The sequence below is a fragment of the Chiloscyllium plagiosum genome, chromosome 9 (assembly GCF_004010195.1).
Source record: "Chiloscyllium plagiosum isolate BGI_BamShark_2017 chromosome 9, ASM401019v2, whole genome shotgun sequence".
NCBI lineage: Eukaryota > Metazoa > Chordata > Chondrichthyes > Orectolobiformes > Hemiscylliidae > Chiloscyllium > Chiloscyllium plagiosum.
The window spans coordinates 82,829,112-82,856,752 of NC_057718.1; the positions used below are offsets into that span (position 1 = coordinate 82,829,112).

The 27,641-nt window shown below is 42.4% G+C and overlaps 1 protein-coding gene across 2 annotated transcripts in view; it reads right to left on the reverse strand.

The window, feature by feature from the left end:
* Positions 1-321: 321 nt before the first annotated feature.
* Positions 322-27,641, reverse strand: part of LOC122552992 (solute carrier family 22 member 3-like) — a 45,453-nt gene continuing 18,133 nt past the window's right edge. For both annotated transcript variants that reach the window (XM_043696347.1, XM_043696348.1), the window contains exons 6-11: positions 26,817-26,923; positions 21,348-21,562; positions 16,870-16,978; positions 15,292-15,404; positions 660-759; positions 322-565 (exon numbers count right to left, since the gene is read on the reverse strand). In XM_043696347.1, coding sequence (XP_043552282.1) covers positions 511-565; positions 660-759; positions 15,292-15,404; positions 16,870-16,978; positions 21,348-21,562; positions 26,817-26,923 — 699 coding nt within the window. In that variant the 3' untranslated portion in view covers positions 322-510. The remainder of the gene's footprint in view (positions 566-659; positions 760-15,291; positions 15,405-16,869; positions 16,979-21,347; positions 21,563-26,816; positions 26,924-27,641) is intronic.

The following is a 27,641-nucleotide window of genomic DNA, read 5'->3' on the forward strand; positions in this document are numbered from 1 at the left end:
AAATATTTCAATTCTTTCCTTTTTGGCACAATTAGTTTTTAATATGAAACAAAAAAAACTGCAGAGACTGGAAACCTGAAAACAAAACAGAAATTGCTGGGGAAACGCAGCAGTCTGGCAGCATGTGTGGAGAGGAAACAAGGGTTTTCTATAACCTTCTAGAAACATGGGTTCCTGATCCTGATAATTTAATGTCATGTTCCTATCTGTAAGTTGGAAATGCGAGATTATATATTTATTAATGTTCACCATATCAGTTATAATGGGCAATCTATTACTGTCCATGTCGCAATTCAAATTTATAATTCAAATAAAGCACAATAGGCATCCAATTGATTTATTAAGAAATAGATGCTTTTGCCAGTTCAATTCAATCTTTTGCACAAAACTCGGCCAGCACAATGAAGATAATTATTTGCACTGTAACTGACAAGTAAGGATTTATTGAATTTTGATTTGATATTCAATAACAAGGGATTTTTCTTCCTCTATTAGTTTTCTTTCCATTCTCTAGGTGGAAATGCTGAGGTTGATCATCTCTTTGTATTCATCTTGGTCATAAAGCCTGCAGGTAGAATGTGGAAGAGAGTGTGAACCGTCTGTTGTAGTTTGAAAAGAAACAAAGCGACCTACTCATACATGATCACATTGGTCGTTACCGCATAATATTTTCCACATCGTCGACCGTTTGCAGTAGTCTCGTGCCCTTTGTTTCAGGTAACAGCTGCATCAGACCACCAGCTACCAGAGATAGAGCACCTGGAAGAAAATGGAAGCCAATTACAATACACTGCTTTTGCTACAATGTTTTCCACAGTTTGATCATGTGGAGAAAACAATTTCCCAGTCTTTGTTTGAAAACTTGCATCATTGATTGAAAGGTTGACTGTAAGTAAATGCCAGTCGAAACATAGCTGTCATAGGTTAAACAAAATAGGCACTGCAAGTGTCAAGGCTCCAGTGGGAATAGTGCACCGGAAATCAAGTCCCACTATTCTCAGTGGGGTTATCACAAATGTAAAATATAACCAATTTAGTCTCCAGAATGGATAACGCCTAGCTGTAACCATGGACTATGATAAAAGAAACTTGCATCAGGTGTCATCAATGAACGAGAGACCAAAAACTTACTATAACAAAGTTAAAAATCACACAACACCAGGTTATAGTCCAACAGGTTTAATTGGAAGCACACTAGCTTTCGGAGCGACGTTCCTTCATCAGATGATCACCTGATGAAGGAGTGTCGCTCCGAAAGCTAGTGTGCTTCCAATTAAACCTGTTGGACTATAACCTGGTGTTGTGTGATTTTTAACTTTGTACACCCCAGTCCAACACCAGCATCTCCAAATCATGATTACTATAACAAAATTATCCTCTATCATGTGACAAAACAAATTATAATTACTAATACAAGTTAAACTGTACCTGCTTTAAACCGAAACATTTGTTCAGACCAGAAGACATAAATAGCCTTCTTAGGAATATTGTGCCTGAAATGACACAACGTCTGTGATTCCAAGTTCAAACCAAAAGTATGGAATGAGATGATTTTCCCCAGTTTTATTTGTTTTTTTTTTGGCAGTGATGTTATATTCTTTTTAACTCTGGTGAACCTCAACTCCAGAGTCAACCAGTTGGACCAAGGCCTTGACTTGAATTAGAAATTATCTTTCCTTTCCCAATCTCATAGGGTATTATTTAATTTCCAATAAACACAGACAGAGAGGGAGAAAAGGATTCGGCTTGCTTACAAGCTTTTAGAAATCTTATCCCAACTGCTTCCCAGTTCTGTGATAAACTGTTCTTTAACAAACGTTTTGCTGGTCAGCTCCTTCTTGTCAAGATATTTGGTGCTGGTGTGTCTCAAAAATATTAAACACAGTTCCAGCAAATGAGTTCCACTTTCCTTCAAGTCATTGAAGAAAGCTAATTATACAAACTTCTATTTTACAGTTCATATTTTCAAATAAGATATCAATAGTCCATATCTGCCTCCCTCTTGGAATGATAAAGTGCCATTTTAAATGCAAACAAAACACACAAAAAGGAATTATATTAAATCATCTCACTCTTCCTTTCTACAGGGTTTATACAATTTCTCATTGTATTTTCAAATTATTAACTTACCCCAGTACATTTACATTCTTCATAATATGTCTCAATTACATTCTTCATTCCAGCAAAGTGAACAATCCTGACATTATAAGGTTGAATTCGTAAGTTCCATTGAAATAGTCCTTACATATTGATTTTTGCAAAAGCAATTGGATTATTGTCAGCACATGTTAGTGCTTCTTTGGGGTCTTGATGGATACAAATTTCACAATGTTTAAGAGCCAGTATCAATCCCAAAGTCTCCTTTTCTACTGTAGAATATTTCTTCTGATGAATTTCTTACTAAAGTACCTAACAAGTTACATCATTTTGCAATAAACCGCACCCACACTGAAATCACTAATGCCAAATTGCCATTATCAAAAGTTTACAAAAATCAGGTGTGGCCAATACTAGTTCATTAGAGTGGCCTTCAGCTTTCTGAAACTCATTGGCTCACCTCTGGCCCTATCATTGTTACCTGTTTTTGCAATAAATCTGTTAATTTATTAGTTTATCATGTTATTCTCAAGCAAGTATTGGATCTCAATTTCCATATGATGGTTCTCTTTTGGATTTAAATGATAGGAATGTTGGTTTGTCTGTATTGATTCCCACACAGTATCGGAGTTGGGATGTCATGTTGCAGCTGTACAAGACATTGGTTAGGCCACTTTTGGAATACTGTGTACAATTCTGGTCTATCCGCTATAGGAAAGATGTTGTGAAACTTGAAAGGCTGCAGAAAAGATTTACAAGGATATTGCCAGAGTTGGAGGATTTGAGCTACAGGGAGAAGCTGAACAGGCTGGGGCTGTTTTCCCTGGAGCATTGGAAGCTGAGGGGTGACCTAATAGAGGTTTATAAAATCATAAGAAGTATGGACAGGGTGAATAGCCATGGTCTTTTTCCCAGGGTAGGGGAGAATAAAACAAGAGGGCATTGTTTTAAGGTGAGAGGGGTAAGATTTAAAAGGGACCTGAGGGGCAACCTTTTCACGTAGATGGTGGTGACACAATCACCCGATGAAGGAGCGTCGCTCCGAAAGCTAGTGTGCTTCCAATTAAACCGGTTGGACTATAAACTGGTGTTGTGTGATTTTTAACTTTTGTACACCCCAGTCCAACACCGGCATCTCCAAATCGTGTATGGAATGAGTTGATAGAGGAAGTGGTGGAGGCTGGTACAATTATAAAATTTTAAAAGGCATCTGGATGGGCATATGAATAGGAAGGATTTGGAGAAATATGAGATGAGATTAATTTAGGATATTGGATTGGCATGGATGAGTTGGACCCGAAGTGTCTGTTTCGGTGCTGTGCAACTCTATGACTCCATCTAGTGTATGATTACAGATCTCCTTCAATTTCCGATCTAAACTTACTCAGTCTTCCTGGAAATATAACAGTACAATGTAATAACTGTCCCATTCTTTTAGTTTTGACCAACTGGATTGGAGGAAGGACACTTCTGAACTGTTTATCTTTTCTTTTGCCTAACTGCTTACCGTGTCTGCCGTCCTCCATTAATCTTACCACAAAGTAGACTTACTTTTTGTTATCTTTCTCTCCACTTTGATATTGCTTGAACATGTTTATCTAGCGTAACCTATTCTTTTTTTCTGTAATCTGGCCTACCTGCCATAAATCACTTTATTCACACCTTGTATGAACCAGTGAATCTCACTTTCAAAGGTTCACCTTATAACACTAACACTTCACCTCCTGTTTGAAATGATCTAGCTATTGCAGATCTGTCCACACATTCATCCATCTGTGGAGTTTTTAAATGTTCCTGTGCTTTTGTACATATTCATGTGAGCCTGTCTAAAAACATGGCCATACAATCCAACACTGAAGCTTTGTTCCTTTTGCCTTAAAAACCTTTCTTTAATCAATTTAATTGGACCTCTTATCCTGTGACCATAGATCAATTAAATGCATTAGGTTAATTCAGGGAACATCTGGAAGTAATTAATCTAATGTAATCCTTTGTCCCTATCCTGTGGGTATCCATGTCTCAAACATTGTCTGAAGCATGTGATGGTATCTCTCTGCAGCTCCCTGGGTTTGAGGATAATAAGCAGTTAATGTCAATTATTTTATACTCAAATTGCTGATGGTGCCCTGAAAAGTTTTAACATCAAGCTGGAATTTTAGTTTTTTTTTCATTAGATAGTCCACAATGAATAAAAAAAGAGAACTGAGTTTTGGCACAAAGATAGAATCGCAAAATGTTTACAGCAGGGCAGGAGGCCATTCAGCCTATCATTCCTGACCAGCTTTTCAAACAAGCATCACGACCTAATGGCAACCTCCTGTTTTTATCTCCATACCCTTGCTGTAGTGATATGCCCAAGTAATCAGCCAATGCCTCAATTGAACCTGCCTCTTTGACATTTCCAGGCCATACCTTAACATCTTGTTACACCGAAAACGTTTTCCCACCCACATCACCCTTCTCCTATTGCACATCACTTTCATTCTATGCCCACTGATTCTTGTTCCTTTAGGAGTGGGAATGGTTTATCCTATCTACTCTGTCCGGCCGTGCTCACGAGATTGAACACTTCTACCCAGGCTTCTCTCAACCTCCTTCTGTCCCAGGAGAACAGTTGCAACCTCTTCAGTCTGAAGTTTTTCAATCCTGGAATCATTCTTGTAAATCAATCCTATGTTGTCTCTGATGTCTCACATTGTTCCTACAATGTGGCACTCACAACTGTGCACAATGCTCCTTCTGAGGTCTAACAAGCATCTTGTACAAGTTTGACATCTCCTCCTTACTCTTACACTCTGTGTCCTTTGTGAGGGTTTGGCACTGGGTGTACTTAGGAGTGGCCTGGTTCCTCCAGTAGGAAAGCTCACAGTTGAACAAGAGAGAATAAGCCACATCTTCTGCTGTGATTGCCAAGCCTGTGATGAGAGAGCTTGTGGCTAAACACCTATGGTTTAACTCGGCTATGGTTCTTGCTTTAACTTTTACATGAGCCGGCATCTTCGTGCTTGTAGTAGGTGCATCCAGAAAGAAAGCATGTGACGACTTTGCCAAGAAATCTGAATGTGTGAAGGCATTTGAGACCATGAGGGATGCTAATGTATTAAGATGGTGGCAGTGGAACAGCAGCGCAGCCTGCAGGATCCTCAGCACAGGAGCCGGTTCCTCATCTACTCCGTTCACCTTGACTATTTTTCTTTTCTTTCTCTGGTTTTTAATGTTTCCAATTCGTTTCGATACTGTAGTTAATATCAAATTCATCCACCCTACATTTAATCAAACTGAGACCTTCTCATGTGTGGGCGTCTGGAGTAACATTGCCCTGTGGAGTGGTCTCTGATGGAGCAGTGTGACCCGGTGTGGTGGTCTCGGTCCTGTGGAGTGGTCTCTGATGGAGCAGTGTGACCCGGTGTGGTGGTCTCAGCTCTGTGGAGTGGTCTCTGCTGGAGCAGTATGACCCGGTGTGGTGGTCTCGGCCCTGTGGAGTGGTCTCTGATGGAGCAGTGTGACCCGGGTGTGGTGGTCTCGGCCCTGTGGAGTGGTCTCTGATGGAGCAGTGATCCGAAGGCCCGGTGATCCAAACAATCCAGTGATCCCATGGCTTGGTGTTTCAACTGTAGTTCTTGGTGGCGGTTTTCGTCGGAGACTTTCAGCCCAGGTTTTCTGCTGTTCTGGCTTTGCGGATTTCATCCCACTGTGTCGTTGTCCTTGTGGATGATGGTCCCAATCCGGCTGTGTGCATCGTCCCATTCCGGCTGTGTGCATCGTCCCATTCCGGCTGTGTGCATCGTCCCATTCCGGCTGTGTGCACCGTCCCAATCCGGATGTGTGCATCGTCCCATTCCGGCTGTGTGCAGCATCTCTTGATCGACCAGGAGACTTTAACTGGACTTCGAATAACTTTGTCTTAAATTTACTTTTTGTAACTCATGAGTTTATTTCTGTTATTAATATAGGTGCCATGGTTTGGCGAATTGTAACAGTTTTCATCGTGTTTTTCTTGTAAATGATATATATGACAATAAATTTTTAATACTAAATTCTAAATGAAAATTCTAAATTCTAATCTATTAGAAAGTGTGAAACTAAAAAGCAGTTTCTTGCCAAAAGGAATATTGGGATTAGTGGCAACATTGCTCCTTTATCACACACTGGGGAAATGGTAATGAAGGGATATGCTTTACCAACCTATCCCTGATTAATAAATAAAACATTTAACTCTCTGAAACAACACCCAAGAACGCTCTATGCTTTATTAACTACTCTCTCCACCTGTTTTAACAACCTCAATGATCCGCACAGGTACACACACCGTCCCTCTGTTCCCTTTGGCATTGTCCCCCCATTATATATTGACTCCTAATGTTCTTCCAATCGATGTGCATCAGCTCACACTTTTCTGCATCTGTCACTCCCTGCACCAATCTGTCAATGTCCCTTTGGAATTCCATACTGTCCTCCTCATCGTTTTCAATTCTACCAAGCTTCATGTCATCAGCAAACGTTTGAAATTGTTCCCTGCGCAGCAAGGTCCAACTCATTAATATGTCAGGAAAAACAACAGTCCTAATTATCTTAGCTGTAGAGTCATAGAGATGTACAGCACGGAAACAGGCCCTTCGGTCCAACCCGTCCCAATCCAAACTAGTCCCATTTGCCAGCACCCGGCCCATATCCCTCCAAACCTTCCTATTCATATACCCATCCAGATGCCTTTTAAATGTTGCAATTGTACCAGCCTCCGCTACTTCTTCTGGCAGCTCATTCCATACATGCACCACCCTGTGTAAAAACGTTGCACCTTAGGTCTCTTTTATGTCTCTCCCTTCTCACCCTAAACCTATGCCGTCTAGTTCTGGACTCCCTGACCCCAGGGAAAAGACTTTGTCTATTTATCCTATCCATGCCCCTCATGATTTTATAAACCTCTATAAGGTCACCCCTCAACCTCCAATGCTCCAGGGAAAACAGCCCCAACCTGTTCAGCCTCTCCCTGTAGCTCAGATCCTCCAACCCTGGCAACATCCTTGTAAATCTTTTCTGAACCCTTTCAAGTTTCACAACATCCCTCTGATAGGAAGGAGACCAGAATTGCACGCAATATTCCAAAAGCTGCAATTGCCTTTAATTGAATAATGTCTGAGAGATAAACTGATGAGCTGCATTTATTTTCAGTAATTTTCATACACAATCTACTAATCCTCAATTGAATAGTTCTTCAAAACATGGAGGGTATTAAGGTTTGAAAACACATTAAGGTTTCACTACTGCCTGACATGTGCAGCGTGTTTTACAGTATTGTAAAATCTGGGTACTAACACTCTGATGAACAACCACACATTCCTCACCTGCAGATCTGTGAAGGGTGTCTTCGCTTCCTCACCACAACTTCATACCGAGCAGAATGGTATTCCACAATATCTTTCATCCCAATTCCAGAGCAAACTGGTTAGGTTTACTTGTTTAACCTCAAGCTGCTTTCTGAACTTCAATTAAAGAAGACATATTTCATGAATTATCCCCTTCCTTAAAGAAAGTTTTGGCTATGTCTGTTTGTGGTATTACTTTGACCTCTCCTCATGGACTTGGTTTAGTTATTGCTCAAATTGCTACACATGAGGGAAAAATACCTGGAGCTTGTTCTTCTAACCGTTCTGTCTCTTAACCTCACTTAGACATTCTGTGCTGAGAGGTGAACCTAATAATTTTCACTCTCACCAAATCATTACCCAGAAATAAGTTAACTCCATCCGCAGGTAATTACTGAACTAGTCCATTACCACTGTTCCAGACATCAAGTCACATTCCAAATGCACTTTGTACAAATGTGTGTGCTCCATTTATAATGCTACTTAGGACTTTGGCTTTCAATATACTCCCAAAAAAGAAAAAAAACTAAGACATTCTCCTGCAAAACAGTTTGCATAGCTCCTGTTTCATTTAAGATAGTTTTGGGTTTAGCTGTATTATTTGAAGAAAAAAAGGTTATCTTCCCTTTTGACAAAGACATTTCATATCTCTCATCAAACTTATTCACCTCACCTGCACTTATAGTAGTTTTTATCCTCCACTTTCCTGATTATAGCCAAAGCTACAATTTGATCTGCTGCATTTTCTTTGTGTGTTCTCTTCTCAAATTCATTCTTATGAACTCCATTAAGTGCCATGGGGTTCCCATTCAACTTCCAGCATTCTGAATGAAAGGGTCCCACTCTGTCAGAATGGAAATACTTCAGGCCGCGGTTCTCACTTCCACATTCAGTCCCTTTCTTCCTGATGCATTCCCAGATGTCTCTTCTTTACCCAAGCTACTTGCCTTCCTTTCTACTCTTCCACCTTCTATCCTTCTTGGGTTTACAGGGGTGACAGAAAATACATTTAGTTTTACAGATCAGCTCATGATTATTATCCATTGCTGCTACCTGCTTTGTAGCTGCTACCTTCTGGTCTGCGCCATAGGTTCCAGTTATAAAAAAGTAGTGAGTTTTTAAATTCTTCAAAAAGTCTGATTTCTCTAAGCGCTTCAGACATGGTATTTACCCCTAATGTCCATTTACACTGGTAAAAATTATTTTGTTTTACCCTTTCAAGTTCAATGCAGATAAGACAATAGACAATAGGTGCAGGAGTAGGCCATTCAGCCCTTCGAGCCTGCACCGCCATTCAACATGATCAGGGCTGATCATTCCTAATCAGTATCCTCTTCCTGCCTTATCTCCATAACCCTGTTCTAAACTCAAGGGTATACAAGCCCAGTCGCTCCAATCTTTCAGTGTAAGGTAATCCCGCCATTCCAGGAATTGACCTCGTGAACCTACGTTGCACTCCCTCAATAGCCAGAATGTCTTTCCTCAAATTTGGAGACCAGAACTGCACACAGTACTCCAGGTGTGGTCTCACCAGGGCCCTGTACAGCTGCAGAAGCACCTCTTTGCTTCTATATTTGCCCAGGCAGCTTCCTTAAATTTCAAAACTTTTGGCTCAGGAACTTCAGGAATAAACTCATCAGACCCAGAGCAACCTTTATTTTAAAATGTCATAATTCACAGGAAAGTCCTCTGATGCATAAACTTAATGCACTCTACTTAATGTACTCAGCTGTTTTGTTTTGCTTCATTTTCAAATGAATGATTCCACATCCTTTTCCTTAACTTTTAATTGTGTTGCCTTTGAATTAAACATTACTTTAGATTGTGGCGAAGCTGTTCTCCATCTGAGTTTTTTTTCTTTTAATTGCAATCTTCTAAAGCTATATTCCTTTTCTTTCCTCCCGTCTATTCCCCTATGTAATTCAATTTCCAGCCTCTCAAATTCCCTTTCCACGTTCCTTTTCCGACCTCAGGGATTCTCACTCTCTTCCTCTTTTTCTCTCAAGCTCAAGTCTCTCCATCTCCATTCTTTCCAAGTGCAATGTTCTTTCCTTTTCTGTCTCTCACCCACGCTACCTCAATCCCTTTTCATGCTGAAGTTTCCCTAACTGTAACCCAATCAGAATGATGTCCAATGACTCACTGTTTGGAATACCTAATCACTTTTGTATTTGCACCAGTCCCAAGACCTGTGCTAATATGTTCATTACCTCTGCCTTCCTAGTTTTTGCAGGGAATTCCACCTTTACCCACTTTGCCAATTCCACGGCCTTTAACTTTGTTAATTCTTGTAAAAGAGTCAGCTCTATTTCCTTTAAATGGGGGATAGTTTTCACTGCTTCCAATGCTACCTTAAGGAACAGCATGACATCTTGTTTCTGTCCTTTTATCCTTTACCAATTAATCTTATCCAATATCACACTGTCTATGTTTAAAGATCCTGGATCTAACAGCTCAAACTCTTGTCGCAATCCAGGTGGGAATAGTGCACTGGACGTTAAACCCGACTTTTCCACAAGTTATGATGAAGTATGAATTATCACCAATTTAATCTCTAGGATGGTGTTAGCCAGAGGCTGCTCACACATAAAAACAGCAGCTTGTGAACTGAAGTAACCCGAGCCCCAGCCATTAGCTTGTGCTGGGTGGAATTAGCTCGACTCAGAGGAAAGCAAGGGAAGTGACATAAGGTACAAATCCTTATTTGGTGGAAGGGTAATGAGGTAATGCTAGCAGTGCCTTAGGCCAGATCCTATAACAAAAGGTCACAGGCTTGACAGAGCCAATGAAAGCGAGACATCACAGTTCAGGAAGATAAGGATCAAGGACATAAATGAAGGATTCCGGGTATGCAGCCAGCGAAAACTCCAGAGATTAACAAGAAAGGAAAGTTGGAAGCGTGGAGAGTGCAGCGAGGGATCGCCCAGCCAGCGTGAACTCCTTTATATTCTGTGACTGTTCAGGGAACATCAGAGAAGCCTAGTGTGTGTGGATGTAGATTTTCGGCTTGTATGGATTGCGTGCTTGCTTTTAACCCTTTCTTAACCAAATGGTGTAAACTCATAAAGCTAATTGTTAGTTGATAGAGATTTGACACTTTGCCTCTGTGTGCCCAACCAATAACTGTTGTCAATGCGGTAACCAGGCAACAATGGTTAATGTCTGACTGACCATAATCTGAGAAAAGTAAGGAAAGCAACGAACTAGAACACCAAGGATGGAATCTTACATATTTTGATGAAGACTAAGTTGCGTGCAGTTTTTTGGAGACATTCTACCTGTGAAGCTTAACAGGTACTCTCACTTGGTACCTTACCAAACTCGCTTTGTTAATTCATTAATCTTCGGAGTCTCTGACTTCCAATTTCTGTCCCATCTTTTCACGTGCCATCCTTGGAACAATGCACCTTTCAGTGGCTATCCTAGAATTCATTGGTATCTCTTGCCCATGCACCACCTTTGAAAATCTGATGTGTACCAGGGCGAGCACTGTCAATTTGGAGTTGCTCTGCACAGTTCCTGACGTTTGGCCCAGACACAGCAGACATGAGGTAGATCTGCACTCCACTTCCCTGGTACTGTTTCTTTCGCAAGAATTTCCTTTTCCTACTTTTGTTCTTGACTAATTAGCATTTTTGGAATACTAATAGTCCACCCTGAACACTGATACAAACTTTGGAGACAACGTTTGGTTAACTTTGGTTAACTTTGGAGAGTTAACATTTTGAGTCCAGAGACCCTTGTTCAGAACTGGACTGGATTCCTTAACTCTGCTTTCTCTCCACTGATGCTACCAGACCCTGATGATTCTCCAGCAATCTCTGTTCTCGTTTCACATTTCCAGCATCTTTGCTTCAGCTTAATGATGCCAAGCTTCGTGTGCAGTTCTGGTTACCTTGATATAGAAAGGATACTATTAAACTGGAGAGGGCGCCAAAAGGATATGGGCAGGAATGGAGAGTTTGAGTTATAGGATAGGCTGGGATGTTTTTCACTGGAGTATAGAAGGTTGAGAGGTGATTTTACAGAAGATTATAAAATCATGGGGGAGCAGAGATAAGTTGAAAAGTAAAAGCCTTTTCCCTAAAATGTTGAAAACTAGAGGACATATTTTTAAGAGGAGAGAAGAAAGTTTTAAAAAGGCAATGAGGAGCAACCTTTTTAAACAGAGAGTGGTTGGTTTGTAGAATGAACCTCCTGAGGAAGTGATGGATGCAAGGACAGCTACAGCATTTAAAAGACATTTAGATAAGTAGATAAATAAGAAATGTTTGGAGGGATATGGGCCATGCGCAGGCAGATGGGACTAGATTAGTCTGGGAACATGGTTGGCATGTACTAGTTTGGCTGAAGGGTCTGTTCCATGTTGTATGATTCTATGGCTCTATGATTCTTCCAGTTCCTGATTCCACACTGTTATTTTCCCAGCCACGTTCACTAGGGGACACACATTCACTTTGGAATCTCTATTGCTCTTCATAGATATTTAAAGAAGCTCTTACTGACCATTTTCAGGTTATTCTCTCAAATTTAGAGGGTTGAGGGCTGATCCAATCGAAGATACTAACAGGAAAAGACAGATAAGCTATTGCCACTGATTGGGATTCTAGAACCAGGGAATATGGTCTAAACTTAGGGCCAGACCATTGAGGAGAGATGTTAGGAAGCAATTCTACATCCAAAAGATGGTATAGATTTGGAACTTTCTCCAACAGATGGCAGCGGGTGTTAGATCAGTTGCTCATTTTAAACCTGTGACAATAAATTTTTTTGTTAAGTAAAGAATCAAGGGATAAGGCTCTTATAAGGAGTTAGGCCACAGACCACCAAGATCTTATTAAATGACAGAACAGGCTCGAGGGGTTGAATGACCTACTCCTGTTCCTGTGTTCCGATTTGCTATTTTATCTTCAAAGTTTACTTTCTCCCTCCTTACTTCTTTTCTCGGTTGATTTTGTTAGCTTTTGAAAACTTTCTCAATCCTCTGTCTTACCATTAATCACTGCCACACTGCATATATTTTTTCTTTCAATATGATATCATCCTTATCTTCCTTGGTTGACCACAATTGTCATATCCCATTCCTAGAATCCCTTTTTCTCACAGGGATATGTCCATATTGTGAATCAGGAAGTACTTTCTTAAATGTCGGCCATTGTTCCTCAACCAGCTTCTTTGCTAAATTCCTTTCCTGTCCACATCACTCAATTCTGTCTCCATTCCTTTATAATTTGGTTTAGCAGCACAGTGGCTCAGCGATTAGCTCTGCTGCCTCGCAGCGCCAGGGACCCGGGTTCGAGTCTGCCCTCGGGTGACTGACTGTGTGGAGTTTGCACATTCTCCCCGTGTCTGCGTGGGTTTCCTCCGGGTGCTCCAGTTTCCTCCCACAGTCCAAAGATGTGCAGGTCGGGTGAATTGGCCATGCTAAATTGCGCGTGGTGTTCAGGGATGTGTAAGTTAGGTGCGTTAGTCAGGGGTTAGGGTAGGGGAATAGGTTTGAGTGGGATGCTCTTCAGAGGATAGGTGTGGACTTGTGGGGTGAAGGGCTCGTTTTCACACTGTAGGGTATCTATGGGTTCTCAATGGATTCACTGTCAATTCCGACTCATGTTTTTTGTTGTCAAACAGAATGCTAGGCTCTATCATGTTATGGTGAAGGGCTTCATCACATTCCTGATGAAGGGATTTTGGCTGAAACATCGATTCTCCCGCTCCTTGGATGTTACCTGACCTGCTGTGCCCTTCCAGCACCACACTCTTGACTCTAATCTCCAGTATCTGCAGAACTCACTTTCGCCTCTATCATGTTATGGTCATTGCTTCCCAGGAGATCTTTTATGGATTCCTTACAGTATGGAAGCAGGCCATTCAGCCCATTGAGTCCATTCCAAAGAGCTTCCCAGCCAGACTCCCACCCCTACCCTATCCCTGGAGCCCTGCATCTCCCACAGCCAATCCACTCAGCCTGCGCAGCCCTTGCCATTATATCATGGCCAATCCGCCTAATCTGCACATCTTTGGACTATGGGAGGAAACCGAAACACCTGGTGGGAACCCACACAGACACGGGGACAACATGAGAAATCCCCACAGACAGTCACCCATGGTTGGAACCAAACCCAGGTCCCTGGTGCTGTGAGGCAGCAGTGCTAACCACTGAGCCACTATCCCACCCTGTTTCAATCATAAATAATTCATTTAACCTACCCCATTATGCATCATCAGAACATTTTGATTTGTTGTCTCCCAAAGCAGATATGCCAGTCCAAAGGATAGTAGCAAGTGGGCACCATTCCTCCAGTAATATGACTGAGAATGTGAAAATATCTCATTCACCACCACAAGGACTACCATAGACAGTGAACGAAGGTGTCCGATTTAATCAATAGGTTGAAGTATAAATGCAAGGTGTTGCATTTTGGTGGGTCAAACCAGGGCAGGACTTACACAGTCAATGGTAGGGCCCTGGGGAAGGTAATAGAACAAAGAGATCTAGGGGTACAGGTTCATAGCTCCTTGTAAATGGAGTCAGAGGTAGACAGGGTGGTGAAAGAGGCTTTCGCCATAGTTTTCAGCAATCAGGGCAGTGAGTATAGGAGTATATAACATCTTGTTGCAGCTGTACAAGATGTTAGTGAGGCCACATATGGAGTACAGCATACAGTTCTGTTTGCCCTACTATAGAAAGGATATTATTAAACTAGAAAAAGTGCAGAAAGGTTTTACTGGGATGCTACCTGGACTGGAAGGCTTGAGTTAGACGGAGCGACTGATAGGCTGGGACTTGTTAATCTGGAGCATAGGAGGCTGAGAGTGACCTTATAGAGGTTTATAAAATCATGAAAGGCATAGACAAGGTAGAGAGCCAACAGCTTTTCCTCTTGGTAGGGGAGTCTAAAACTAGAGGGCCTAGGTATAAGGTAAGAGGGGAGAGATACAGAAGGGTCCAGAGGGGTAATGTTTTCACACAGAGGGTGGTGAGTGTCTGGAACAGGCCACCAGAGGTAGTTGTGGAAGTGAGTACAATTTTGTCATTTAAGAAACATTTAGTCAAGTACATGGATGTGATTGATATGGAGGGATATGGATCAAACACAGGCAAATGGGACTAGATTAATTGTGAAAACTGGGTGGCATGTCCAAGTTGACCCAAAGGGCTTGACTCCATGCTGTAGACATGAATGACTATGACTCTGCGCTTCACTTCAGATGTATCAGTAGATTGAGAGCACAGATTTGTTTATAGGAAGTGGAGATGAGCCGAATATGATTGTATTGGAGCCAGACCAACATCCACAAGTTCAGGACACTTCATAAAAAAAGAAATTGCCTGGTATGAACTTCCATGATTCTGCACTAAAAGAAAATGTCTGTTCCAATTGAAAAGTAATTATCTGGTCCAGGAATCCACCATACTACAAGAAAGAAAGTAATTACTTCAACACAGCAGCTTGGCTCTCCCAGTTCTGTAATGGGTCACACATTGAATTCAATAATAACTTCCTCCACAAAGGACATCTCAGAGATAAAGGATCATCTAGCGGAGTACCAGGAAGAGACCATTCAGCCCTCCCAGTCCATTCTATCACTCAGTAAGGTCATGGATGATTCATATCTTAATGCTACCTATCCATTTTGGTTCCTTAATCCTTAATGCATTTACCTAACAAAAATTGAATAAGTTTAGTTCTGCCATTTTCAATAGTAGTTTATTGAGGTTGCCTCCAATGTAGTTTTAACTTCTTAGGGAGAATTGACTTAATAGTTCCGTTCTCCAAAAAAATGAATAAAATGGATTCATTCAGTTAAATCCTTTCAAAAGGCTCACCAAAAATAACCAGAGGTAGTTCGCTCCAAAGGATGGCCGATTTGAAGAGCACAAACGGTGCAGCAATCCCACCGATGGCACTCAGGGATGAACAAACCGAAACACCGAAATTCCTGTTGTTTTAAAGCAACAACAAATACTTCATTAGCATTTTACACTGAGAAAAGAAAGAGCAGACAAATAAAATGGAACCGAAACAAAGAGGTGAGAGAGAAGCAAATGGTGAGAGATTGAAGGACAAGGTCACAGATAGACAAGGAGATGAAAGATAGAAAAGAGCAGATGAGGGAAGAGAGTCAGAGCATCAGCAGCATCAAGATGGCAGGAACAGGAAAGGTGGGGAGGATACGGCTGAGGGTTGGTAAATCAGGCTGCCTTAACGAAAAGTTGGGTTTGTATTCAACTCAATTGTGTTGCACTCTGCCCTTCGACGGGACACAACCTGTTCTCTGCCCCAACTGAATCTGGGACATTTCCCGCAGCAGGAACCCCCGCTGAACTGAAACCCGCTCTTCGATAGGAGACTCTACCCTGAACTCTACCCTGACCGAATCTGCAGACTTCCTGGACCTGGACTCACACCCTTCCGAAAATGGGTCACTTTCCACACTGGGAAATGTTTTAAACAGAATCATGACACAATCAGCTTCCTGCCCTTCGATGGGACATAAACTGTTTAATCTTCTCAGAAAAAAAAAGGTACTGCTACCTTATTTCCTTCATTTCTCCAGCAAACTCTCCTGAATACAGCCTATTTTGTCATCTTTACTATTCTCTTTTTACCTCAGGAGTGACACACTATTAGTTCACTCCATAGAGTTATTATGGTGCAGTGAGGGCCATTCAGACCGGTCCTAGCTGCACTCCAGTGGCACAGAAAAACCTTGCCTTTTTCTCTGTGGACAGGAGAAAGGCAAGAAGGGATTTTTGTCGTACTGTCCAAATTTTGGGGGATTGCAAAAGAGTCAATAGGAATAAATGTTTCTGCTGGCAGGAAATTCAGTAATCAGAGTAATCATAGAATCTCTACAATGTGGAAGCAGGCCACTCAGTCCATACCAACTCTCTGAAGAGCATCCCACCCAAACCCACACTCCCCTGCCCTATAAACCTGTACTTCCCATGGCTAATCCATCTCGCCTACATAGGCCTGGACACAATGAGACAATTTAACATGGTCAATCCACCTGACCTGCACATCATTGGACTGTGGGAGGAAACCAGAGCACCCGGAGGAAACCCACACAGACATAGGGAAGAACATGCAAACTCCACACAGGCAGTCGCCTGAGGCTGGAATCGAACCTAGGGACCCCTGGTGCAGTGAGGCTGCAATGCTAACTACTGAGCCACTATGCCATCCCACAGGAGGAGGTGGATGAGGGGAGGATTTTCTTTCCAATTTGCAACGAGCGATGATTCTGGAATGCTCTGCCTGTAAAGATTGAACCATTAGGGTTAGAAAACATCTCTCAGGGTATTGGAAACATTGGAAAGGGTTATGGGTACAAAACTGAAATGTCACATCAATCTTTTCTTCATTCAATGTACAAACATTAGAAAGGTTTTATGAGTTACCTTATTGATGTGGGTTGTAGCTCATTGGTCACAAGGAAGAGGATACTGAGTGACATAGTTGTCCCACATCTGCCCAATGTGGCAACGGCACTTTTGAGCCAGTGCATATCTTTGAGATGAAAAAACAAAACTGATATAAGAATGTCGAGTGAAACGTAGAGATTGTAACACAGCAGAGCAGTCAGTCACTTTGGGTACATGATGTCCATTGAACACTAACCACACCCTTCCAATTGAATCAAACCTTTAGGAAAAGCTCCACATCTGGGGAGACAATATTTGCCTAAAACCTAAAGCAACCATCAAAACACCTCAACATCAAGTTTATTTGGAAGCACTAGCTTCATCTGGTGATGAAGGAGCGTCGCTCCGAAAGCTAGTGCTTCCAATTAAACCTGTTGGACTATAACCTGGTGTTGTGTGATTTTTAACTTTGTACACCCCAGTCCAAAACCGGCATCTCCAAATCATGATCAAAATACCTGATTTTCAAAACATATCTCAACATTCTCTCCAGTCTTTTTTATGCTGTCTGCGGTGGAAAAATCAATCACAAGGGATTTTGATGTAAAGCAGTCTTCTGCCTTCTTCTCAACTTAGCAGAAAACTGTAACTCCGGGTCCACCAATCTTTTTTTTCCTTGAGATTCCTATCTGAAAGCATATTCACTGCTTGTTGTTCTCTCTTGAGCGCAGATCTGACCTGCTGTTAATTCTCTTCAATTATGTAGGTAAAAATGTTTGACAGTTGAAAGAGACTTAACTAGCAAGTGTTGTGGTAAGTGAAGGGAGTACACAGAAACATGGCATTGGACTGGTATGTACAGTTTGCCAATGTCAATGCCAACCATGTACCAGATTTGGCATTGCCCCCTAATAACCAGAGTTCACTTTGCCTCAGTACATTCAGATAGCAGCCAGGTTTTATATCAACACATTTTAGAGACTAGTATCCAAGTGACTGCGCAAAAAAAAAACTCATCTTGATTAAGATGCTATGGTTTTCCATTCAGACATAAGCCACAACAGGAAAATAATGAGATTTGCATCGACCAATTACCCCGAACTCCTGATGTCAACCACATTAATTGAATGACAATATCCTCTTAGGATCATGAACACAGTACTGACCAGGAATTCACCCCTTGGTACGGAGAGATGAGGGGTTGGGTCATACAGCACGGAAACGGATCCTTCAATCCAACTAGTTCATGCCAACCAAGTTTCCCAAACTAAACTAGTCCCACTTACCTGCTCCTGACCCATATTCCTCTTAACTTTTCCTATTCATGTGCCTGTCAAAATGTCTTTTAACTGTTGTAAATGTATTTGCATCTATCACTTCTTCCAGCAATTCATTCGACATATGAACCACCAGCTGTGTTAAAACTGTGCCCTCCAGGTTCCTTCTAAATCTTTCTCCTCTCACGTGACAAATATGGCCCCTAGATTTGAACTCCCCTAACTTACAGGAAAAGACCTTTGCTACTTGCTTTATCTATGCCCATGTCGGATGAGATTTTGCCTCCTGCTTAAGGGAACTAACTATCAAAAAGCTGAGATCTGAAACATTCCTAAAGGGCTCCACCGTTTCAAGGCTGTGAAAGTACATCCCAATAAAGTTAGACAGAGAAAGGGGACATTGTTTGCAAACCAGCTATGTGACCATGTAAGGACAGAGACCCATACCATTAACAGGATACAGGAACTGACTCTGCAACTCCACTCACTGGTGATTGAGCGCCAGAGACCTTCTCTGATCAGCTATAGGAAGAGCAGTCAGACAGATTTTACAAGAAGTAATGGAACATTAATGATCATTGCAACCACCTTCTCCTCTTTGTGTAAAAGTGGTCGAGCATGTTAAAGCATCAATGATGATAAGGCAGCAGAGGTCCCTTCCAGGTCAGTCCTCATCTGAAAGAAATGCATTATTCACACCCTTATCTACCAAGACTTCAATAAAAGCTTGAAATGAAATGCAATTGGTTGGTTCCTGTACCTTTAAAGATATCCTTCTTTATGTCTCCAAAATGGTGGCAGAGTAAGACTCCTGAGGCAGGGCTTGTACTCTCCATCCACGTCTTTTCTTTTTACCCCCTCTCTTTTCATGTTTTTCATCTTTATCTTTTTACTTCTTGTCTTCGGGAGGCGTCGACAATGTCCATGTTGAAAGCCAGCACTGATTCCCGGCCTCAGTGTGGACTCAGACTCCCGGCCTCAGTGTGGGCTCAGACTCCCGGCCTCAGTGTGGGCTCAGACTCCCGGCCTCAAGGTGACGTTCGGTTTGGGAGGACTGTTACTCTGAAATCTTATTTCCCTACTTTTCTAATTTATTGATGGACTTTTTATTTCTTAACTTTTCTAACTTTTTTCCCTAAAAATTTGTGCTCAAGAATCTGTATCAAGATATCTTGACACCTAATGTGGTGCCATAACTGGCTACTTGTAAACTTTTCACTGTACTCACGTGAATACATGTGACAGTAAAACTAATTTCTAATTCCAGTTCTAATACATTGCTTTGTCTAATTAGCAACAGGGGTTTTTCAGACTCTCGGGTGTAATATTCCCCTCCCTGGTCTGGTGTGAGTAATATTAAGGTAGGAAACTGTGGTGAGAATTTTTAAAAATCGGAATCTTAAAGTTAAGGAGAAGTTTTGTAATTTTCCCTTCAATGGAAATCTTAGAATCTCACCATTGAATGGCTGCCGCCTTATTTTATACATTGGCATCTTAACAAAGCCCAAACCTGCCTTATCCATCGGCCACTTCCAATTCTCTCCTTCCCTGAGAAATTAGACGACACACGCTCCCAACATGTAAATCCAAACAGGTAAATAACAACAATCTAACATGTTCCGTACACACCAGCTTCATAGACCCTTCACCCCTTGCAGGTTGGCATCGACAAATCACAAGCCTCCCCATATCACCATGTCAGCTCTTGGTCCGATGTACATGTCAGTTCAGCCCTTCCACAATTTGCCATTGAGTGCAGGGTCAAAGATGGCTTGCATGCTTCTGTCAAGTAACTTTGTGAAATACAGTGAAATACAGACCTCATGCATCTGCACAGGATACATCTTAAGGATCGCTTTTTGCATTCGCAGCACTCACTAACTTTGTACATGTCTTATTTTGAGTTGCCAGCCTCTGTCTACTTCACTTTGCCCTCTTCGCATACTGACACAGAATTCAGCACTGAATTACGGGCTTACAGCCTCTTCATCTCATTGTGCTTCAGTGCAGTCATTGTTGGGAGCACTAAACATGCCACTGTGTGGCTCCACGCTATATCAATGTCACATCTGCAGCATGTGCCAAGAGTTTATGCTGCATACGGTCTACATGTGTTTCACAAAAAGGGTGATGTGCGAGAGTTGGAGGGGAGCAGTCCATAGCGGGGTCAAGACAGTCAGTCAGAGGGTACTGCCATACTCAAATGAGGCACACGTCTGAGTCCAGTTCAGGAGTTCGGACATAGTCAGGAAGTTGGCCTTCCACCATCTGGGGCTAAGGGCACAGACAGTCCCCCAGGTCAAGTGCAACCATGGCGGGGATTACAGCAAAGTCACTCAGGGAGCTGTGGAGACATCAATTTGGGACTGGGTCATGCTCTGTTAGGGTTGTCCTGTCAAGTCAGTCTTGGAGATTTGCTCAAAAATATCGCGTAGCAGTCCATGGAGTACTGGGGAAAATGGACAACTAAAGACTGGGCTTGGACATCACTGGAGTAGACTGCTGAGGGAATGGGGGTGGGGGGGGCAATTGGAAATAGCAGAGTGGGGCCCGCATAGTGAGTAGGAGGGACCTGGGAGTTATGGAAGGCTAGGGGTGGTGGAGGAAGGGTCACACAGGTCATAGTAAATTGGCATCTACATACGGAGGAAGTAAAGCCAAGAAGGACAAGGGGAATTTGAAGGTCGTGGGCTCTGGTGGAAAAGTGGGGCTATTAATATTAGTATAAAGGGGCTGAATTGTAATGAAGAGTGGCTGGAAGGTCCTAGGGTCCACAGAGATGACAACACAAAAGGGGGGGGGAGCTTCCTGTGTCATAGGTGGAGCACGGTGCAAACTTCAGCTTTCTCCCCCTCTCCTTGCCACATCATGTCCATCTGAGCAATCAGCCAATGAGAGCATTGAACCTGCCTCCAGGGCGGGGGGAGTGTATTCTATTTCCTAACTACTAGCTGGGTGAAAACATTTCTTCTCATATCACATTTCCAACGATAATACAAGGAGCCTGTCAGCTCCATGTCCCACTATACATTTAGTACAGGAAGGCTGAAGCTCTGCCTTAAACAGTGACCTTCTGAATAAAGAGCTGAAACCTATTCCAGGCATCTGTTTCCACATTGCGAAAAGGGCTGGTTCAAGGAGATGATTGAAGCTCAGCAAAACCTGAGGCTTCTGTTTAACGTTTCTCTCACAAGTTCCAGGAATCAGCATTTCTGTACAGAATTGTTGGGCCCTTACCGAGTGAAATACATGCCGCCAATAGACACAAGGTTCCTGCCAGTATGTTGGAGATCAACGAGGGTCTGCGCCGTCCAAAACGATCGACCATCAGAATGCCAAGAATCGTTGCTAAAAGTTCCACTGCACCCACAACAAAGAGGTCTGTGTAACTGTCACCTCCTTGGATTCCTAAACGCAAGATAAGCCCAAGGTACACCAAACTGTTTGTGAACCTGAAAGATAAGGATACAATAGATATAACAACTCTTGCTCCTCTGAACCTTGGGCACTGATTACATTCACTGAGCACACTCCCTGCTAAAATCAGAACACAATCTATTTTTAATCTCTTGAAAGTTCCAATGAGGCTCTACAAGAATGGATTGGACAGAAATTAAAGAGACTTTTTACCCTAAGCCTTTCATAGCTGCTCATGCTTAGAGGCTCATCAACACTAATGGCCAGTCCTCATTAAGTAATGAGGGTCGAAACTGTAGTGCTGGAAAGGTCAGGCAGCATCCGAGAAGCAGGAGAATCGATGTTTCAGGCAAAAGCTCTTCATCATGATTCCTGATGAAGGGCTTATGCCCAAAACGTCGATTGTCCTGCCCCTCGGATGCCACTTGACCTGCTGTGCTTTTCCAGCACACTTTCGACACTGACCTTCAGCATCTGCAGTCCTAACTTTCTCCTCATGAAGTAATGGGGCATTGCCATTCAAGTACCAACTTCAACCAGAATATGACCCTGAGTCTACAGGTTGTCGTTTGGAGCCACAGCCAATGGTCCCTTCATCAATCAGCATGTGTGCCCTCTCCCCTGAACACTGCGCTTCCTCCAGTCCCAAATGATCGTTAGGATTTGGTGGTTCGCCCAATGAAAATCCTTCAGGTTTACTAATTACTTTTTCATATTCACTTCCAGTGTTGGGGAGGTTGGCAGAGCATTTATCACCTGTCCCGAATTCCCCTTGAGTAAGGAATAAAGTCACTATTACCCTACCAGACCATAGGGCTGCTCTCTCCTTAGAGAGAGGGAGAGAGACAACTGATGGTGGTTTAACTCGAGGTAACTACACCTCAGGCACGATGGGGGTTGAGGGAAGCTGGTTGAGAAGGAGAGACTATCAGAGGTAACCTCAGCCGGTGCAGGAGTTGAATCTATGTTGTTTGCATCATTCTGCATTACAAACCAGTCATCCAATCAACGGAGTGAACTAAGTTTGAAGGTGGTGACAAATCACCTCAGCATCATAGAGGCACAGAGATGTACTGCACTGAAACAGACTCTTCAGTTCAACTCATCCATGCCAACCAGATATCCTAAATTAATCCGGTCCCATTTGCCAGCACTTGGCCTATATCTTTCCAAACCCTTCCTATTCATATACCCATCCGGTTGCCTTTTAAATGCTATAATTGTGCCAGCCTCCACCACTTCCTCTGGCAGCTCATTCCACACACCACCCTCTGCATGAAGAGTTGCCCTGAAGGTCCCTATTAAATCTTTCCTCTCTCACATTAAACCTATACCCTCTAGTTTTGGACTCCCCAACCCTGGAGAAAAGACTTTGGCTGTTTGCCCTACCCATGCCCCTCCTGATTTTATAAACCTCTATGAGTTCACCCCAAGCCAATACTGCTCCATGGAAAACAGCCCCAGCCTGTTCAGCCTCTCCCTATCGCTCAAATCCTGGCAACATCCTTGTAAATCATTTCTAAACCCTTTAAAGTTTAACAACATCTTTCCTATAGCGGGGAGATCAGAATTGCACACAATATTCCAACAGTGGCCTAACCAATGTCCTGTACAACCGCAACATAACCTTCCAACTCCTGTAATCAATGCCCTGACCAATGAAGGCAGACATACCAAACACCTTCTTCACTATCCTATCTACCTGCGACTCCACTTTCAAGGAGCTATGAAACTGCACTCCAAGGTCTATTTGTTCAGCAACACTCCCCAGGACCTTCTTGAATACAACTGAAAACCTTGCTAAGCCATTCCACGGTGCTGTTAAAAGTGAACCATATATTGTCTGGATCTGGAGTTTTATATATAGGCCAGATGGGATAAGAAAACCAGCGGATCTATAGTGTTGGTACCAACCTAAAATTTTCTGGTTTAGCTGAAATGAAATGAAATGAGAAAAAGTGAGATGAAATCTGGTCTGTTCAAATGTCAATGGTCAGATGATGACTTAATGATTATAAAAGTTCAAACGTTTCTGTGTCTTTTTGAAGTAATGTGTGTCAGTTTAAACAAGTGTTTGAAGTTGATCAGTAATGATCTAAACTGTCACAGCAACCCTGAAAAGTTGGAGTCTCGTTTTAAATCGGACTCAGTGAACTAGAAGATAACGTGACAATTTATCAGTTAAACGAAGTGTGCTTCAACACAGAATTGCACTGTGCAAATATCGTATGGTTGGTTGGATGATGTAAAGGTGGCAGCAATGTGAGCAAGCTCAGCGTGAGGTCAAAGTTCATTGAGACCAAGCGAAGAGCCCCTTTCCAGGGAAACAAGTAATGACTAATTGGTCAAGCTGGCCCTGGAAAATGGGACACACATTTGTGAGTCAGGCCAGTAGTCAAACTGATCAAATTGCTGGAGATTGAACAATGTCAGAGTTTGAACATAATGTCTTGCTTGTTTGGAAAAGAGTATGAGAAAGCCTACCTGACGGCAGTTAAATAGGGGTATGTTCAGTTATTGGACCTTCCCAGTGCCTCAAATGCATAATCTTGTGTATGTAAGAGATGTCTTTGGTTTGTTGGATACAGTCAAACTCCAATGGTTTTATTTCCTTGATATGATATGTCCAGAACCACATGGCTATGTATATACAAATTTATATTTCTTATGAATAAGTTATATTTTGAAATAAAAAGTAAAAACAGTAAGCTAGCTCAGGAGAGGATGTCTAATCAGCAACTAGAGATTGAGACAGAGCAGGGTGAGCACCTGTTTTGATCTGATCCTCCACGTAAATGGGTTCACTTCCAATTGCAAGCATTGTATGGGTAAGCTGTAATGTATTGTTATTTGTGTAGTATTTTGCTTCAGTAAATAACATTGGGTATATCCCAATGTTAGAACTGCCTTGTGTTTTTGACATTCTGAGTAAACTTGTTGGAGCCAGGAAGGTGGGAATTGAAGTCTACAGGAGTTACATATAGGCCAGACAGTTTGGAATGATGAGATCTCCCTTACTAAAGGACATCCATCATCCTGGGGGGGATATAATTAGGGTCCTGCTGAAACAACAGAGATGCCATGACAGAATTGGTGAGGATGGAGAGCACGAGTTATAGACTAGGGAAGCCTAGCTATTCTTTAGAATGGTTTGCTGTTTCCTCCATAACATTGTATTTACGCAGAATGTCCACATCCTTTTGTGTTCTATCACCTTTCACTGGGAATACAGCTTATGGTCTATAATTTTGCAATGCTGTGTTTCAGCCTTGCTGATGTACGAGGGATTTTCCAACCAAGAAGGAAATGGTAGCAAAAAGACAAAATTCAAAATGGCTGTCGCATTCACTTCAATGGGCTGTGCTGCTCTCTTAATGGAAATGTATTGAAATTCTTTAGTCACAGCCAGTATAATTCTCCAGATCGTCCTGGGGAAAGCACAGTATTCTGCAGAGTTTAGGCTTTGTGGTCTACAAACCCCATGGGGTAGATGTTTATAAGTAAGAAATAAAATTTATTCTGTGATTCCTCGTTCTCATTTGTCCAATCAATCCTTTGCAATTTCCTCCTCCAACAGAAGAGAGGCAAATCTAATTAGTGACATTTCTCCAGTCTAAAAATTGACTTTCCCCAGCCCTCACAGTATACAGTAGAAGCTTCTAGAGAAACACCAAAGGGTCAAAATGTTGATTTTGGTACAAAGCTTCTTAAAGCTTGATCTCAATGACACTGGCCTGCTCAGTGTCATAGATTCCTGAGGGATGACCGTGTGCTCCTTATTGAAGGAACCTTACCAGCCAGGCTGAGACCTATCTGATGCCATGGGGGTTACATTATAAACATGGCACATGGAACTTGGATCACCCATCTGGCACAATCCAGCCACTGGCTAATCCTGCCCGAAGTGGATGAGCATCAGAAGCAGCCGCAGCCTCTAAACCCAGAGGGGGCACATAACAATTCATTCCAGTTAACAGCCACTTGGAATGCCGTCGGAATCTTCCCAGCTACAGATGATCCTCAAACTATGGACAAAGCCCAGTGACTCCCTAGTGACAGGCTGTAGAAGTTAACAAAGTCTTTCCACCGCCAACCTGCACCCCAGCATCACCTCTGCCTCAGGACAACAGCTATCGTCACAGGTCATCCAGAAAAGAGGGTCACAATTATCACTTAGCAACAGTGCCCCCAAATTAGTTTAAAATGTTCCTACATCTTCGAAGAGTGCCTCCATCTTGATGTCCTTCTGCATGCTGCAGTGGCACTCCATGTTGGCATCTCTGCAGGCCCTCACGTTGGGCCAGCCATGTTCATACCCTACCTGCCATCTTTCATTGAATTATTTTCTGTCGAGGTGATATCTTCATCAGGAAGGTGGCACAGGTGGGCACCCTTATGGTGGTGGGGCCCACACTCAGTTCCAACCTCAGAAAATCATTAAAAGCAGTGAGAATCTGCCCGGTGCCTCTAATGCAGATGCAGGGCACTCAAGTTAAGTTTTGAGGTGGTGATTAGTAACACTGCTCCAGAATGTAAGGCCCATGTGCAATTCTGGCTGGGTGAATAGGCAACTGCAGTTTTTAACCACGCCAACTCTGGTTTATGAATCTTTGGGGTGAGGTTGTGTCAATAAAGCACACCACTCCATTTTACCTTTACTATGACAACCCAATAATTGAGCGGTAAAAAGAGTTACACAGGTATTGTAGATTGTCACTTAACAGGTAGATGGTTTCCAGTAATAAGCTGTGCCAGTTTGCATGATTTCCAAATTTACCTGATTACCTATTGTAAGTAAATTGACTTCATGAGTATTCCTGCGTGTGTGACTAATGAACATTTTCCCCTCTTCGTATTGAACAATAATATTCCTTCTGCCTAATTTTTTTTAACACCACCCATACTGTTTGAAGTCCAGTCATGCACCGAAATTTGCTGGCATTATGACAACTGCTGACTCATCATAGCCCGATCCCCAAACATCTCCATACATACGCTTCCAATGGGATTCATTCCAGATCAAGGCAGGATGATTTTTCGCTGCCTAAGGCAAAGGCTTATAGCATTCCTTCTGCAATAATGAACTGAGCACAACATTGGTTGGCCTGGGGATCTTCCAGGTCTGTAAGGGCTTTTTATTCAATGGCACTCGAAGTAACCCTTAAGTACAAGGGTCATGCAAATAGTATACAAAGCTGGAGTGCTATTGTAATTCTGACAGAAAAAATGTCTTGATTATTCAATAACACATTTGAGCAACTCACATGTAGTTTAAATAAATTACCTTACCATGAGTACATTAAAATAAGTGTTCGCTTTCTCATTTGTGGTGTTCTGAACAGATCCAGTAGGGAAGGAGTCTTTATTTCTTCTGAACTATTCTCTCCTCTTACCATCTGAAAAGCACCAGTAAAAACACCATGTCATTGGAAGGATAGTTCATTGTTCAAAGTGCTTTTGTACCAATGAAGTCATTATGAAGTATAGGAACTATTCTTTATTTCAGAAAATGGCGTCGTTTCTTCTTAACAAACTCTTAAGAATAGTGTCATGGGGATCCAAGATGGCGGCGACCCAGTAAGACTGAGTCTATAGTGCTCCTCCCAAGACTTGGGCACAGTGGGTCACCTACCCCCTACCAAGCTCACCAAATCATTTATAATAGTTTAGTAACTCAATTAGTTGTATAATATTACATTTAAACAACTTAATCCTAAGTTAAAATGACTAAAGGGAAGGGAGCCCGCAGCTCTCAGCAAGCAGGAACCCCTCCCCCACACTCTCCAGCTGCAGCAGAGGCGTCCACAGCCACCCCGGGGGACTTACCTACAGTAACAAGCCTTGCAGAAATGCTTTCCAAACTTGACTCGAAGATCGATGCTTTTATTGTCGAATCCAGAAATCGTTGGGAGTCGCTCTCGGCCGCGATGCAGAAGCACGACCGTGAGATTGAAGAAATTCAACGCCGAGTCGGAGGGGCGGAGCTAAAGGCCGCAACCTCGGAGACAACTGCTCAATCGGCCGTGGATCAGGTCCGGACTCGCGAGCAGCGAGTCCGGACCTTGGAAAATCATATTGACGACCTCGATAATCAAGGTCGCCGAAAAAATATTC